This window comes from Cynoglossus semilaevis, chromosome 4 (genome assembly GCF_000523025.1).
Source record: "Cynoglossus semilaevis isolate Cse_v1.0 chromosome 4, Cse_v1.0, whole genome shotgun sequence".
NCBI classification, from domain to species: domain Eukaryota; kingdom Metazoa; phylum Chordata; class Actinopteri; order Pleuronectiformes; family Cynoglossidae; genus Cynoglossus; species Cynoglossus semilaevis.
In genome coordinates, this window is record NC_024310.1 from 12,273,535 (window position 1) to 12,290,083 (window position 16,549).

The window sequence follows — 16,549 nt, forward strand, 5'->3', positions numbered from 1 at the left end:
TTCTTGTGTAGAAGTGAGTTTTTGTTGTTTTTGCTCTTTCAAATAAACTACCTGCACCAGTACTGCATTTGGGTCCTGCCTGCTTCCTGCCATGTTGATGCCCCCACGTGGCAGGGTATATATCCTGCAAACTCGTGCCCTGACGTCATCCCTCAAACACTCAGCTGATCCATTCTCCACATGTCCTCCTGTGAATGGTAAATGATGAATGAGTGCGCAGCCACACCTTGTTCAACACAAACGTTCACTTCCTCAGATGATGTTCTCCTCTCCTGTTCTCCTCTCCACATTTATGGTCTCCTGCTGGGAGCATATATGTTAATATTCTCCTGCTGAGCAAACCGATGTTCTGTTACAGTAATAATAAAAAAAAGAAAACTACAAAGCTCCACTTCACACTGTACTTGGCACCGGACTTCCAACCTCCTGCTCTCACACTGTTCACTGGGGGTTTCTCCAATTCTGCACACTGTAAAAAAGTTATCTTAAAGTAATCTTAGCTAATTCAAAAAACCTGTTAAGAATTTTGGATATATTTGAAATAGTCTATGTTGTGTTGAAAATTTTATCAAAAAATACAAAAGTTAAGGTGTTTTTTTTTATTTTAAATCAAAGCAATGTGAACATGAAACAGTAACAATGACAAGAAACAAAAAAGCAGCATCAGTCATTGTCTAAATCAAATTCTAAACAGGTGATTGATTGGGACAGCCCTACTTTATATTGTCAATCTTTTTTTGCCACCATGTGGCGCTGCTGTGGGTGTTTCCCATCACCACAACAGAGCCTGAGTGATGTTAAATGCTTTTAACACTACACACTGAGACAACACAGCTTTTCCCAGTTCCTACAAACGGTCTATGCTAGAACCACACGTTAGAAACTGATCTGTTTCTTCATGGACTAGAACCGACAGACACTCTTTACAGTGGAAGACTGAGTGTCTGTCGGTGTGATCCTGTCAGAGGGATACACCGCCCCCTCCCTCTAACTCTCACTCTCTCTCTCTTTCGTTCTGTCCAACAGGAGGAGGAGGAGGAGGTCTGGTCACCATACCCTGACTGACTCCCTCCACTCACCCAGCTCACTCACTCACTCACACATATCACACAGCACAGAAGCACAGACTGCTGCTGCACCGACCCACAACCATGGCTCTACGGGACTCTGCCTGTCTGCTCCTGGGACTCCTGCTCCTCTGTCACACCTGGGGAGGTGAGTACTTTACCAACTCCATCAAGAGAGACCGTATCTGTGCTATAAACTCTGCTGCTGCTGCGGCGGCACATGTGGTGTGTTTGAAAATGTTGATCGTTTGTTTGCAAGAAACATGACAAAGTCCACAAAGTCAGAACTGTTCAGAGTGCTTTCCCAGAGATGCTCGGAATGGAAATCCCTTTTTTCTTCTTGCTCTGTTATTCATCTTCGTGCATAACTGATAAGGTCAGGCTCAGATGTGATACTACACAGACTGTATTCTGATGCTGACAACTAGGATCAGAGGAAAAAAAAGTAAATCATCTAGTGAAGGTGCAGCTGAGTGGAAACGCTCTCTGTTTGGATGTTCTGCAGTGTTTAGTTGGAGTATACTGGAAAGGGATGTGAAGTTTTCAGAGCTGTTGGGAAAAACACTTAAGAACTCTGAGAAGTTTGAAAAGAATGAATCGTTGGACGTTAAAATTTGCTCCTTGTACTGATATGAATGACGTGCAACTCCCCCCCCCACAACAACACAGGGTGTCTGCCCCCCCACACCACCTCCCTAATTGCTCCCCCCACTGGAATCTGGATAAATGTGTCCTGGCAAACCCTCGGTCAAAAGGTTGAGAAAGTGAGATTTCATGACAGATGAAGTTGTTGGAACAGTCGAGTGATTCTGAACTTCAACTATAAACAGTTTTCTGACTGTTTTAACCACTGCCCTGTGTGTGTGTGTGTGTGTGTGTGTGTGTGTGTTGTACTGAAGGCGTCCTCTCCCTCCTTTCTGTCAACTCCTGCCTGGTGAAACATAACACACAGTGTGGAGTACACGGACCACTCACTGCATACTGTGATATTTGTATTTAGCTGCTCTGTGTGAAGTCAGTGCTAACTGCTAACTTACTGCTAACGTGTGTTTATTTTTTTGATAGTAAAAGACCAGTAAAGTTTAAAAGTGTAAGGACGTTGGTCAGAGTGACTTTTTATCAGATGGTGGAGAAGTTGTCAGATGTTTATGCTCAGATGACATGTGAGGACAGCTTCATATAAACGGTGTTATGAGAGGGAGCAGGGCAGGTCTCTGCTCAGCTGCCCTGCTTCACACCACCATTCATCTTCTGCAGGTTGTCTTTCCTCAGGTCAGCTCTTATCCTCCCACCTCACTCCCCCAAACCTTCCTGTTTGTAAGCCCCACTTCCCTTCTGTCCCACCCACCCGCTCTCCTCCACGTCTTCACCTTTGCTTATTCCCGTTCGACACTGACCACCCGGGCCTCCTTTTCCTGACCTCTTTGTTTTGTGTCGATCTCCTGTTTCACTTCGGCCTTGCCATTGTCTGTGATCTTTTCCAGCTCTTTTTGCACCTCCATCAAGTTGACTTCCTGCGCTGCTGCTCGTAAGGCTTTACAGCCTCCTCCCGTTTGACACCGTCTCTCATTGTGTCAGTTGTTCTGCCTCACTGGAGCAGTAGTGTGTGAACATGATGCAACATGATGTGAAATTAGACTTTGTCTAATGTCTTTATATGGCTGTTAGAATGTCCTGAATAGATGCGTCATTCTGTCGTTATTCAGCTTCTGCTTTTCTATGACAGAAAAAAGCTTCTTGAACACCCGATGACTGTGTATAAGAAATGGGCGTAGCCTACATCCAGCTTGTACATGAAAAGATCAGCAACTTTTTGGTTTGGTTCAGTTGTCTATCACAGGGCTCTTATTGGCCTCTTAGCAGCCAATCATACGTCACCTGTGTTGGGTATTTTACGACTTGCAAAACCAACCATTTTTCTACTTACTGATAATTTCAGTCAAGCACGAAGTAGCTTAAATTCCAACAGAGTCGCCCCCTGGTGGTTGCACTTCTTTTAAAGCCAATAAGCAAAGAAAATAAGTTTCAGTCTTTATTTTATTTATTGATGATTTGAGGAGATGAATTATATTCAGCAGCTCATTTTGGTTGTCGGGTTGACTTCATCGTTCATTTCTTGTTGGAGTGTTGGACAGAATCTTTCTGATGCGTGTTTTTGTTCTTCTTGAAATCTTTAGAAGTCATTATGGTATGCACATGCTACTGATGGTTAACTCCCACTCTGGCGCTGCTGAATCTGTGAAGAAGCTCTGTTTTCAATACATGCACATGTGTGTGAGTGTGTGTGTGAGTGTGCGCACAATTGTGTCAGTGCCAAGTCTCTGTCTCCAGACTGCAATGGCATCGAGGATAGAAAAAAAAAAAGACCCGCTGTTGAGCCCTAGTGGTGACCCCTGATAAGGATACAATTCATTTTCGGTGACATCAGCTAATCACACCAAGCCAAAGAGCAGCCACTTTAGACCTCCTTTAATTTAAAGGTCGACGCTCTCTGCTGCAGCTGAGGCTCCGAGTCCTAGTTTCAACAACCGCTGCTCTTCAGAAGAACCCGGTCTGTCACACACAATACACGTCCTTGTTGTGGCTCCACCACACCATTGAAAACTGTGGCCCAGTAATCTAGGAGAGGATCAGGGAGAGGGGAGCAGGAGATGGAATGTTAGACCAGAACTTCAGAGCTTTCTTCAGTGACACGTAGTCACAGTGAGACGTGTGAGTCTGATGTTTTCAGGCTGACAAACTGAAGCTGCCAGTCGGTGTTTATTTTGTTCATTGCTAAAATGATGTAGCCATAGTTACAGGTTCCAACTAGGTTGTCCCATACTGGTGTTTTACCAGCAGATACTAGTACAAGTACTTTGTCTTGGCTGTTAGACAGTACTGATACTTCTCTAGGTTGGCTTTTTATTAAATATGCAATGAAATGGAAGTGTTATCTTAAAGGCACAGCTTTCTGGGTAACAGGTTGATAACCACTGGGTGTGAGCTCAACGTCATCGTTTATTTTTGTCTAATTAGCAGGATATTTGATATATTTTTCATGTAACTCGGAGAATCGACTGGAGCGGTTCTGCTGAATTTACTGTTGTTAGGATCAGCACTACATTCTCCAGATCCTCAGTGGAACCTCTAACGTAAACGAGTTTCCTAAAGCGAGTTTACGTTAGTGTCAGTGTTTTTGGACGTTAACGTACAGCCGTCTGAAGAATTCACTCTTCACTACAATATGATGCACAGCTAACAGAAATGAATAAACGAATGTGACGTCAAACGTCCTGATACAAAAAAAAACACCACATAGAACCTGGAGCATGAGAAATGACTGGAACAGCTTCACCCTCTAACCACATTAGCACGGTGTAAACAACAGTAAGGATTGGTCCACTTCCAGATCAGGGGGAGTGGTCGGTGGTTAGCTGGGAGATACTGACTTTTTTACTTGTGTACAGACTGTCAGTAAATGTTGCTGTGTTGGTGTCAGATTTGTACAAAAGTTCTGTTCCTTTGTTTGTTTGATCTTGAAGAAATCATGTTTGAACAGCTGGTCCTAACATTAGCTTCATCCATTTGACAGACCAGTGACTGACTCTGGTACACGTCTGTAATATTTCACAGATTGTCACAGGGAGAACAAGAAAATCTAAATTATGCCATATTTTCACGGAGTCACGTCTTTGGTCCACGCAGCGTCTCCCTTCAGGAACATCTAATGGGTCGAACGTTAGCACTTGGGAGCGGACGCTGCAAAAGGTTTCCTTTTACTGTTTGATCTTCTGCTGGATGTGAATCACATCCATTATCACCATTACTGAGGTCAATACAGCAAACTGGTGATGGAGAAGACAGGGGCTGTTCCAGCTAACAGGTCTTTGTGTTGCTGTCATCAGGGCCATTTAGTGTTTTTTTTTTTTTGGCCCCTGACTAACAACAAACACCTTAGTCTGTCAGTTACTTTAAGCAAAGACTTCACTTTTTCTGATTATTTAGTCTAACATGTTTTACTGCTTAAGCCATTGTGTTTGGCATTTAAATGTTAGATCAGATGAGAAAAATCCAAATGGAAGTAAATCCTGTTTTATATGGGAACAGCCAAAGTTTGTGCAATAAACATCAAATTAGAAATACAGCTGCATCATATCTTTTACTTTCAAAGCCTGTTGCAACGTTCTTTAACCAAAGCTTGATTTTTATAATTACAAACACACCCTATAAATAATGCTCAGAAAAAAATGATTAGACTAAGTCTTAAATCCTTAGTGTATTTGTCTACCAAGGGAATTAGGATTATGCCTGAAACAACAACTCTAAAGATAACAGAAATCTGATGCAAAATAGCTAAATATTAGCAAAAAAATGCAAATAAAGCTAAGAATGAGCCCTGTCGTTGTCCAAAGTTAAAGGATATCTAAGAAAATGATAAAAGCTAACCTAAAATATAGCAAAAATGGCTAAAAGCTAGCAAGTAAAAATACTAAAAATGAATAATGATCAAATTATCTTAAACATTAACATTTTAATTGTTCAGTTGTTCAAACTAGTTACAGTATTTTCCATATGATATAGATAAACAACAACAACAACAACAACAATAATAATAATAATAATAGTTCAAGGACCAATGAAAACCCTGCCCTGGTGCCATAGTCTGTCCTGACCTGAACCAGTCTGTAACACGTTCTAGATTGTTCCTGAGTGTATGCACTGGTAAACATCTCTAAATTTGGACACCGGGCTAACCCTCTTGTGTCAGAGGTTTCAGAGATGGATTTCAGCTGCAACACGTTCCGAGGAGCTGCGACTCCACTCACTGCTGCTCCAAACATCTTTGAAGTGACGGACAGCTGTCTACACCTGGTTCCTTCACAGGCCTCAGTAACAGAACAGTGTGATCACGGAGTCCCAGACTGAGTCAACACAAACGCTGACCACCTGCTCAGGGCCGGCGACCCGGCGTCACACCCTGTTTCTCTTGTTAAAGCAGACTTATGGTTTCAGGGTCGACTCTGATGAAGTGGCTTATCCTTAATCTGCACCACAGCTTTGTGGGTGAGAAAGAAAGTTCTAAGACATATGTTATTATTTATAAAGATGTCAGATTATAACAAATATGAACATACGGTTCAGATTTATTTTATTTTCATTATTTGCAGGTGCCAAAATTAACAGATTATTCAGATTTGTTCATTTCTGAAACACCTGTCGTTGTTTTTTCCTCACTATTGTCCTGTTCCTGATGTTCCTGTTCAGTTTTGTCTCTGTGTATCTTGTCTGCTGTACTTCCTGCTGTACTCTACTGTGTGTCTAGTCTGACTGTGTGTGTGTTTTCCCTTCCTGTCTAATCACCATCACCTCATCTTTATTCTTTCCACCTGTGTCTTCAACATTTGTCCTGTGGGAATGTTTCACCTTCATGTTCTCTCACTTTTCCATCAGTTCATTTGTCTTTTATGAGGATTTTTTTATCATCTGTTGCATTTTTTGGACTGATTCCTGGAGTGACTTGGAGAGACGTGGATGGATTTTTTTTTGTGTCGTTGTCGTCAACATTATTAATCACTCAACAGTCCTGAAAATTCCATTTGACAACCGTGTCAGTCAGCTTGTCAGTGGTCACTTACTGACTGTCCTGATCTCAGTCAGGCTGGTCGGACCCAAGCCGGGCCACTAACCTCAAGTTGACTCCCCCAAAAACTACATCTTGCACTGTTGGTATGACAACGTTTGACTGTGCATTAGAGCAGTGATAAGTTGATGGACGGTGACATTATTGGACAAACGTTCTGCTGCACACTTAGATCTGCTGGTCACTGACCTGATTCTCTTTAAAAAAAAACTTTTGTCAATATTTTTTAAGGTTGACCTGGAATGAAGCTGAACTAAACTGATGGTGTTGTATTTTACCTGCTGTGCAGTGATATGTAGTGCAGTGTGGTGCAGTGGGATCACTGTATTTGATGTAACTCTACTCTGTGGGGTGGTTTGCAAAGTTAAACTGGGGTCACGTTTGAAACAACAGAGCGACTCGGGCTGTTCTGTGTTTTATGAGCCCCGGAGGAGCACGTCTCTCCAGAGGAGGTTTTTTTTTTTCCAAACAAAATCAGAAAATTCTCGTTCACAGGAAAAGTCAACATTTGTCCACTGGGACTCCTGTGCTTATCTAGGAGTTGGCGGGTTTACACGGGTGCCAGTTAGCTACATGTGTATTTTTAAATGAGGGATTTCACTAAGACTGACTTATACCTGTATTCATCAGTACTCTTATTGTACTACTGATCATATATTGGAACCAAAAACCAGGATTATTTTAGACGGAACCGATTTCTTTTTTTCATCCGCGGCTCATGTCTTCAGGCTAAATGAAAGCTATGGTGAGGTTAGGTTGGCGATGGATGAAGAATTAATGTATGTTTGAAACATGCTCTCTCTCTTTCGCTCTCTCTCACTGACCAATAGGCAAAGCTCTGCTCACAGAAGCAGCACGAAATAAAAACATCAAGGTTCATTTTTGGTTCTAAAGCAATATTTTATTCTATTTATTTTTTATGATTTTAGAGGAAACAAGGCGTTTGACATGAATTTAGCAAAACACTCCATGTTTCACTATATTGAGAAAAAGAAAAACTAGCATGAAAATGTCTAATGTCCACACTGTCTGGACTAAATCAGAGGACGGTCTGTGAAATCCAGACATTTATGATTTGATAGTTCTAAATGATGATGTTAATGAACACCATCTGTTTTGTTGTGAAACACGTGCTGCTGATAGTCAAACTCAAAGACATGGGTCATGAAAAACCTCAAGAATGCCATAAACTCCTTAACTTCATCTTTTATCTGTACACTGTGACACAGTAGGTGAAGGAGCAGTGATTGGTTTGATGTTGGTTTGAATGTTTCAGTCACAGCCATCACAGTGTTTTCCCAGTGTACAGTAGACAAACGTTCAAGGTCTCTTTTTTGGGGGGAAATGTTACAATTTGCTTTTGTTCTCACACAAAGTCAAAGGTCATTGAGCACCCCCCCCCACACCTCCCCCATCAGATGAGCCAGTTGTTCCCTTTTGTCAGTCACACTGACTCCAGTGTCAGCGACGGTCCCTGCCTGCTCGTTACTTCTTAAAGAATGGTTAACATTGCCGGGTGTTTCAGGGGCGTGCAAATTTCCCCTAAATGTTGAAACCGACTCCGTTGCGTCTGAAGTGTGTAATACTGGAATGGTGCGTAATGGAAAAGGCATGTGTGCCAAATTTCATCAGCTTCGGTGACATTGCTAAACTCACACTTGCACTAATTTTGTGGGAAATTCCAGTAATTTATGGAAAGTTTCTGGGTAGTATTTCACACTGGTCGGCTTTTTAGCTGACGCAGTGTTTATTTGCTCATGTGTGGCAATATTAACGGCGTAAATGTGATAAATAGAGAAGGTGGTGCAGTTCCTATTGTCTTCTTTCATCTGCAGATTCATTTCCATAGATGATCAGAGCTGGAGCTGTTTGTCTGAGGCTATTTCTGGAAAGAAATGTGAAGAGTGTCTACAGGCCAAATTAAATCATAACCCTCATTAGCTCCACGTACAGAGAAGTGCAGTAAAGCCCTGAGGGTCGGAGGTTTGTTACTTACTTTAGCTGTGTAGACTTGCATGCTAATGTGTCCTCAGTAACTTTATACCGAGTTGCCTTTTATATCCTCTCACAGAAAGTATGTTCGACTCCCTCTAGTGCTTAGATACATGGAGAAGGTTGCATTCTTACAGCGTCCTACATAAACCTACATAAACACCCTCCCAAATACTCATACTTATGCAGTATTTTATATCATCCCTAGTGGTCCTTCAAGAAAAACCAGGCTATAAGAAAGTCACCAATTATGTTTTCTTCAAGTGTATTCTTAAATAATTCTAGAAAAACTACTCTAGCATTTGCAATTAATTCTACTGAATTAACAAAAGTAAAGGAAATAAAATATTTTATAAATAAAATCATTATTTCTGGCCACAACATTAAACAAAGCTAAGAAGCTACAGCATCAAATCCTCAGAAAACCTTGTTTCCTTGCAGTCAGCATGACGTGTTTCTGATTTAATCCAGCATGATGATGATGATATGCTACAGTCGTACATTTGTTATCACAAATGTTGGTGATGAGAATGGCTGACAGTCTTGACGAGAACAAACTGATGATAAAGATTTGTATTTGTGAGTTTGCAGAGACTGGACTTCAAACTCCTGTTCCATTTGATGATTCCTCTGTTTGTAAGGCTTATGGCTGATTCAGTTGGTTAGTGTTGCAAATACAATGCTAGGATTAGCAGTTTCAGCATGAATTCATACGCTGCTGTGATTTATGTCTATCCCCCACCGCCTGTCTTTGCCTCGAGGCTGAACTCAAGGAATCTCCTCTGTCTGTCTGCTGTCGTTTGTCAAAGTGAGAAAACACCAACAGACCTTCTCTTCAGCAGCTTCACAGTCATCTTTTCTTCAACTCAAAGTGATGAAATTGGACTCCAGATAATTAGACCTGAGGTCAGGAACCTTCTGCACCAAAAGAGAAATTTTTTATAGCTTTATTACCAAACATCCAAGAGCCACAAAAACCTGTCAACCCTTTAAATGACTGCAAAAGTGCTGTGTATAAAGTTTGAAGTACTTTAGTTATACTACAGAATTTGAGCAAGGTACAGATCTCCATTTGGAGAGGACTATATTGTTTTACCATTTCAAAGTTAAAGCCATTTTTTTTTTTTTTTTACAACTTTTGAAATGACTCCCAGCCCTGTGGTGAACACTATCTGACAGTCACTGATCTAAGTCGGTATTTGCTGACAGTGAAGAATGTGCTCCACAAGTTGTAGAACACCGTGCTTGTTCCAAACATCTTCATGACTGATCATCTGTCTCCAACTCCACTATCTCTTCATGTGACCCCTGAGACACTGAGGTCAGACCTCTGCTGATGTCATACCATCACCTCCAGGACTTCTTGTTCTTCTCTTGGCTGAAGACAGCAGTAAATATACTTATAATCCCACACTGTATTTGCAGAAATGCAGCCCCAGACTTGGACGAAACCTCCTTCATGCTTTTGCCTCCTTATGGTCGTCGTAAATTTAGCCCATTATTTGTTTTGGTCTTTTATTCTCCATGTGTGTCCAACTGCTCCACCCAGGAGGTCTGTTTGACTCAGATGTTTAGTTTGTGCTCTACGCTGAACATAAACATTTTCTCTGGATGTCACACCGCGGTGATTGTGTGAGAAGATGAGAAGCAGAAGACAATCACGTACAGACGCTTCATTAGCTGCATTGTTTATATGCTAGCTCAGTAACTAAAGTCACTTGGTGGCTTGGTGGTTAAGGAAGTGTCCGGAAGGTTGTGGGTTCACGTCCACCAGCCACTGAGGTGCACTGAGCATGGCAAAGGGTTAAAGGGTGTCACAATGACAATGAATCACTTTCACTTTCATTACATGAGTTGAAATCACAGGCATGTTAAATTCTGTGAAGGTTTGTGTGTTCTCCTGCCTTGTTTGCACTTTGTTGATGAGAACACTGCTGAAGGAGTGAAAGCTTTAGAAAACTCAGATCCTGGTTCATCCATAGATCTTAAAGCCGGTCCTCTGGGAGCAGGAGTGGAGACTAGAGCCCTGTCAGGATCCCCGTCTCTCCTGTCTCCCTTCGACACCCTGCTTAATAATACATGCTGTTTTCCTGAAATGCTTTGTGCTGATCTAATGCACATTAGGATCCTTTTAACCTAATGCAGCCTATCAGGCTTCAGCTACAGTACAGTATGACCACCATGTCCGCAGGGCCAGCTGCTGCGTTGGCTGTGGCTTCACAGTGTTTAGTTACAGGAGCTCACTGTTGGTAGTTAACTCTCCTGCCTTGCTCATGTCTCTGGTTTACAGTTGACATGATCCAGGCTTTAAATCACAGGCCTGTTGGTTGGAGGCTACATATTTATATTGGTCCAACAGATTTGATTGGTCCATTCTCATTATTGTTGTTTAAATGAGCTCTGTTCATGCATTGGGTAAAATGATTTATCATGAAAAATGATTTCCCATTATCTTCACATTATAATATAATTATTACTATTAAATTGTCATAACAACAACTGTATCATATTAAAGGAGTGTATTTACTAAATATTTCATGATACTCAGGAATATTATGAGCCTGAATGAAGATACAGTGTCTACTGGTGGAACTCTGAACCAGAGAAACCATACGGTTGTTCTGTTTAAACAGATAGAAATGGACTGTTATGAGAACAAATCAGCAGATCTATCATTTTACATCAGGTATATGTGAGCTGAAGTATTTCAGCTCAAATAGAATCATGTAGTCACTGGTAACATTTGTTAGCTTACATCTATTCCATACAGCACATGACACGTTAGCTCACCAAAAGATTTTTCATTTTGTGAAACTTAAATGCACGTGAGAATTCCACCACATTTTTTCCCAAACATTTTCTAGGATTCATTTTAGATTTTTTATTTTCTCTACACAGTTTTAAAACAGAGCCTCAAAGGGGAAATAAACACAATAAACAAAGGCCATTACAACCACCAGGGAGAATATCATACAGTACTTCACACGCAGTAATGATCGGCCTGTACTTTTGGTCGGCACTGTAATCTCCGTCCATAAATTCACCCCTGATCACGTGCACTTTCAACACTTCACTGATCGTCTGTCAGCTTTAATGTCACAGCTGTTTGTCAGAAAACAACTACGGAACATGCAGGAAATTACACCAGCAATAGCAGTTAAAAACGTTACCAGTACTCCGTGTAGTGCCTTCATAACCAGATACACATTTCCCTGTTCTCCAGGGTTTGATCAATTTGGCTGAATGGCCTGAGTGACGATGATACGTTTTCCCCAAGATGGAATAAAACCACAAGTGTTTGCAGTGAACCATCAGTCAAGTCACTCAATTAGAGCAATAGTTTCAGTGTCGGTCCAGAGTAATGTGACACGTGACGTGACAACGTGACATATAGACTGTATGAGTGTGTGTTTGCATTGGTATTTGCGTGTGTGTGTGTCTGTGCTTGTGTATGTGGAATAACATAAAACCGTATGTGTGTGTTTCTGGGCACGTGTTTTTGTGTGTGTTTACTTTGTGTAGCTCTGTGTCTGCATGTGAGTTTTTGTGTGTTTTTGTGTGTGTGCTTGCATAGTTGCCAAATTAGCTTGTCTATGTGAGGATGTGCGTGAGCAGCAGTTTTGATCCAAATACTCATCAGAGGTGCGTGTGTATGTAGACGTGCAGGTTGCAGATCAATTGTCTGGTTTCCTCATTGACCAGGAAATTATTTGATCATATTTGTTACCAAAAAAGGAAAGAGCTGCAGCTGAGCACATTCTCCTCTGAGTCAATGGGTAAAAGGCTTTCAGTGTGTGTGTCTATCTCCAATCTATCTTTAGCTGTAATATGCCAGCAGCGAGCAACGCACATCTCATACTTGTGAGGCCATGTCATGGGACTCTCTCTCTCTCTCTCTCTCTCCCTCTCCCTCTGTACAGTCCTAATCAGCACTGAACAAAATGACCGTCTCCCGTGGCCTTTCCCATACTTCCATGCATCCCGTGTTATTTTATTCCTGCCTGCTCACACACTGACTGATGCTGGAGACCATTTTACAGTGTGGGGCGTGGGAAAGAGGAAGGAGGGGAGTTTGTACCATGACAGGAGCAGGCATGAGGAAATGGCCCACAGAGACTCTGGAGCTACTGGAACATGCACATACTGTATATTTAAAAACACAGAGACCAGTAGACATAGGTTTGTGAGAGTGTTTAGAGTTTTTTTTTTTTTTACAGGGTTTGGATGTGGGAACACTGTGTGTGTGTGTACATTTTGATAGCTAAGTGTGTGTGGAAACTTAGAGCTGCTGCTGTTGCCAAGTGTTTATCATTAGGTTTGAGAACAGAGTGAACACTCTGTGAAGAGTAGCTGCTGATGGAAGAGCAGAGCGCTGCCTATCATAACGGAAATAGAGTTGGGAATAAGGTTTAGGAATTAGACTTAATCCGGACTAATTAGTTTTAATCCGGAAGGTGCAGGTGATTTGTTGCACCGTCACAGGGCGTGTCAGAATATCTTTGGAAGTTAGCTGCGGTTCATCGTCACTGGAGTCTTAACCTGATTAACTTGTTAAAGATATAGTTGATACGATGTTTTGATGTTGATTATCATAAAATAAATGAAGATAAAATCATAGCCACAGTGGTATACAGTGTAAGCAGGGGTGTAAGAAAACATTGATACACTGAAATATTGTGACTTTTTGTTTCATGATACCATACTTATGTTTCACAGTGGTATCAATTTTTACATATTACATACAACTCAATCACATTGTTATGCCAATAGTGTCGGCGTAAATATATCGTATTGTTGCCCCATATCATACGTATTGTATCGCCAGATTCTTGCTAGTACACACCCCTACAGTACAATGAAATATTTAACCCGACCTTTATGACCTTTAATATAAATGTTTGCCTTGAAGGCTCCACCATCGCTGTTATTAAAATTGACCTTCATCTTAGCAGCAGCGTGACCTCATGACTGTTCAGTGCTGTGAGAATGCTGCCAGGTCTAAGTGGGGTTGATCTGTGCAACAGGTGGCCTGTTGAAATGGAATCTTCCATCGAACCACCAGCAGGCACCAGAGTCAGGGACGTGACCACCTCCCTGTGTCCTCCTGTTGTGTGGTCTCCTCTGCTCCTGCGTCCACTCTATTTACATTCTTTCTTTCTTTCGCCCCTATTCTGTCTGTAAACTGTTAATATTGATGGAATGTTGATTGGATGCTGCTGCCATTCTGTTCCAGCTCCCTGTGTGTGTGTTTGGAGAAAGTGTCGCTGAGACACACCGACCCTCTTTTCTCTGTGGCATCGTGGGAATGTGTAGTTCGCTTGGCGCAGCTGCCTCTGTCCGTCTCATTGTCTGGAAATTCTACCTGAATCTGTGGAGATTCCCGGACGAACATCAGCATTTGTGTCATTTTTCACCCTGGTGGCCCACGTCTCGTGTCACACGGCAAAAAATTCCAAAGATATAACAAAAGTAAATGCACTGTATAAACATTTGTCTTTCCAATCTGTGGAATCTTCACCTCCAGCCCCGCGTGAAGAATCCCAGACTTTCCTGTCACTTGAATGTTTGCCAGTGATGGGGGGCTTCAGCAAAACAATGTAAGGTTTCCTGGCAGCGAGATAGTTGTACCAGACACCACGTCTCCTGCAGGACGATACCTCATTCAGCAAAGGTGCCGTGGGCCAATCACATTCATGCAAGTGCACATGACTGGTACATGCCCCGGTCATTAACATCCTTCCAGGGTAACTTGACCATGTGCAAAGAGCCATGTAGGAGTGTGAATCCCACTTTGAATCGTGTGTGTATGTGTGTGTGTGTGTGTGTGTGTGTGTATGTATGTGTCTATGTGTGTGATGACTCCAACTTCATTCCCCCGTGCTCTCAGTGACATGAAATCACAGCAGGATTCATGCACAGCACATTTCTCTCAGCTTTCCCACCATTAAAGACACAAATCATTGTTCATTCAATAGCTGCACATACAAAACACCCCCCCAACCCCTGACCCCCTCCCGCCTTCTCAGCATCCCCCCATCAATTATAAATAGGCAAAAAGTGCCTGTCCAGGGAGTAGCACGCTAAAAATGCCAATTTTGGAATCTGCAGTCACAGCCTCCGACAATTATCTTGCATTTCTTCAATGATTCTGTGTGACAGCTGCAGTGTTCTGACCCCAACGTCGCACAGATGGTTTGTCCCTCATGCCAAAGAAAGTAATGAATTAATCCTGAGCTGACGCAGTGCTGTTCTTTTGTATCAGCCTCACTCGACTGATGGGATGATTTAGACGTTTGCCGCTATATTTTCCACCTGTTCTACTTATTCAGAAATGACCAACAGCAGTGCAGTATATGAAGTTTTCCGAAAGCTGTTACAAAAAGAAAGCTGTTGAGAATTGATTCTTGTTTTTCCCTGAGAACCAAATAACACAAGCACATTGTTCCATCCAAACACAGTAGCATGCAGTTTTATTTACTAGTATAACCAACAGTTACCTGAAGTCAACATTGCTCACTCAACCTTAAAATTGCAAACCTGATTGGTATGATGTTATGATGGAGGGTGATATTATGTCAATTTGCTGTTGGCAAGCAAACAGAATATGCAGCATCATGGGAAATTGATTTAATTTTGTCGTTATACTGTTCAACTTGATGCATCTGTCAATGAGATCCTGCAGGGAGACCATTCAAATAGGCTTAAGAGCCACAGGTTACAAACCCCTGCCGTACAGCATGACGATCACAGGTTTGATTCCCAGTTATAGCTGATGGTGGATTTATATGGCAAAGTCTGAATTGTTTTCACACTAACTTAAGTGTTTATACTCTAAACTACAGTAGTAGTACTAGGATGAGGATTATCCTCACCATTTTATCTGATCTTAATCTCTTTACACCTACTGTAAGAGACCTCATTCCATGGACTCCAGTTTCCTGGTGTTGGCCAGACCTTCAGGAGAAATACTCCCGGAGCCAGCTACAGGAACTGAGCCATTCCTAATCAAGGCCACAGCAACATTAGCCACTCGAGAAATGAGTCTTTTTTTAATGCAACATAATTCACATCCAAAGAGCCATTACTAATACACAAACAAATAATTCATACTGCAGGGTTCCAGCAACTGAAGTAGTATAAACAGCTTATAAACGTATCGAACAAAAATAAAATCCTCTGTGGTTTCAGTGGAAGGTGATAATGGCTGTAGCTGTGCTTATTTCTCAGGATCTGAGGTAGACAAGTCAGATCATTGATTTGTCTCGGCCGGTGTTTGTGGCTTTGCTGAATGTGTTTATGCAGAAATGTGTCCGTGGTGACAGGAGCGGTGTGGACTTTCAGTGAGAAGAGAGAAATATTTTGATGGTGTCTTTGTGTAAAAAAAAAAAAAAAGTCACACAGTGAGTCACAAGGATGATGTGACGGAGCAGAAACGAAACCAGAAGTGTGTTCTGGAAACCACTTATAACAGAGGTTTGTAATAATTCACCAAACTGTTTGGACTGAACCTCTTCCTGGATGGTCTTATGTAACGTTACACAAAAGTTCAACCAACAACACAAACATTCAGCAGCAACCAAAGCTGATCAGACCAGGCTTGGTTGTTGAATTCAGAGTAAATCCCTAATTTGGATTAGATTATGTTTTCATTTGCAGGGAATGTTTGGTGAGTTTGTAATAGAAAAAAAAATATATTTTTTTGTCACAGTAAGAAGGTGGACTTTCCACACTTAATAAATATCAATGCCCCCAATATATACTTTTTAAAGTGGTAAAGGTCTGGTAAAATATTAGAAATGGTAGTTAAAAAAAAAAAATTCCAGAGTCACACATCCAGCACGTCAGTTTAAACCTCACCAGTTTTACT

At 41.6% G+C, this 16,549-nt stretch overlaps 1 protein-coding gene across 1 annotated transcript in view; it reads left to right on the forward strand.

Annotated features, from left to right (window-relative positions):
- mcamb (melanoma cell adhesion molecule b) overlaps positions 1-16,549 on the forward strand; it is a 44,814-nt gene that overhangs the window by 9,297 nt on the left and 18,968 nt on the right. Inside the window, exons 3-4 of the mRNA XM_025055230.1 lie at positions 61-197; positions 1,027-1,215. Of these exons, the coding sequence (XP_024910998.1) occupies positions 1,152-1,215 (64 nt within the window). The 5' untranslated portion in view covers positions 61-197; positions 1,027-1,151. The remainder of the gene's footprint in view (positions 1-60; positions 198-1,026; positions 1,216-16,549) is intronic.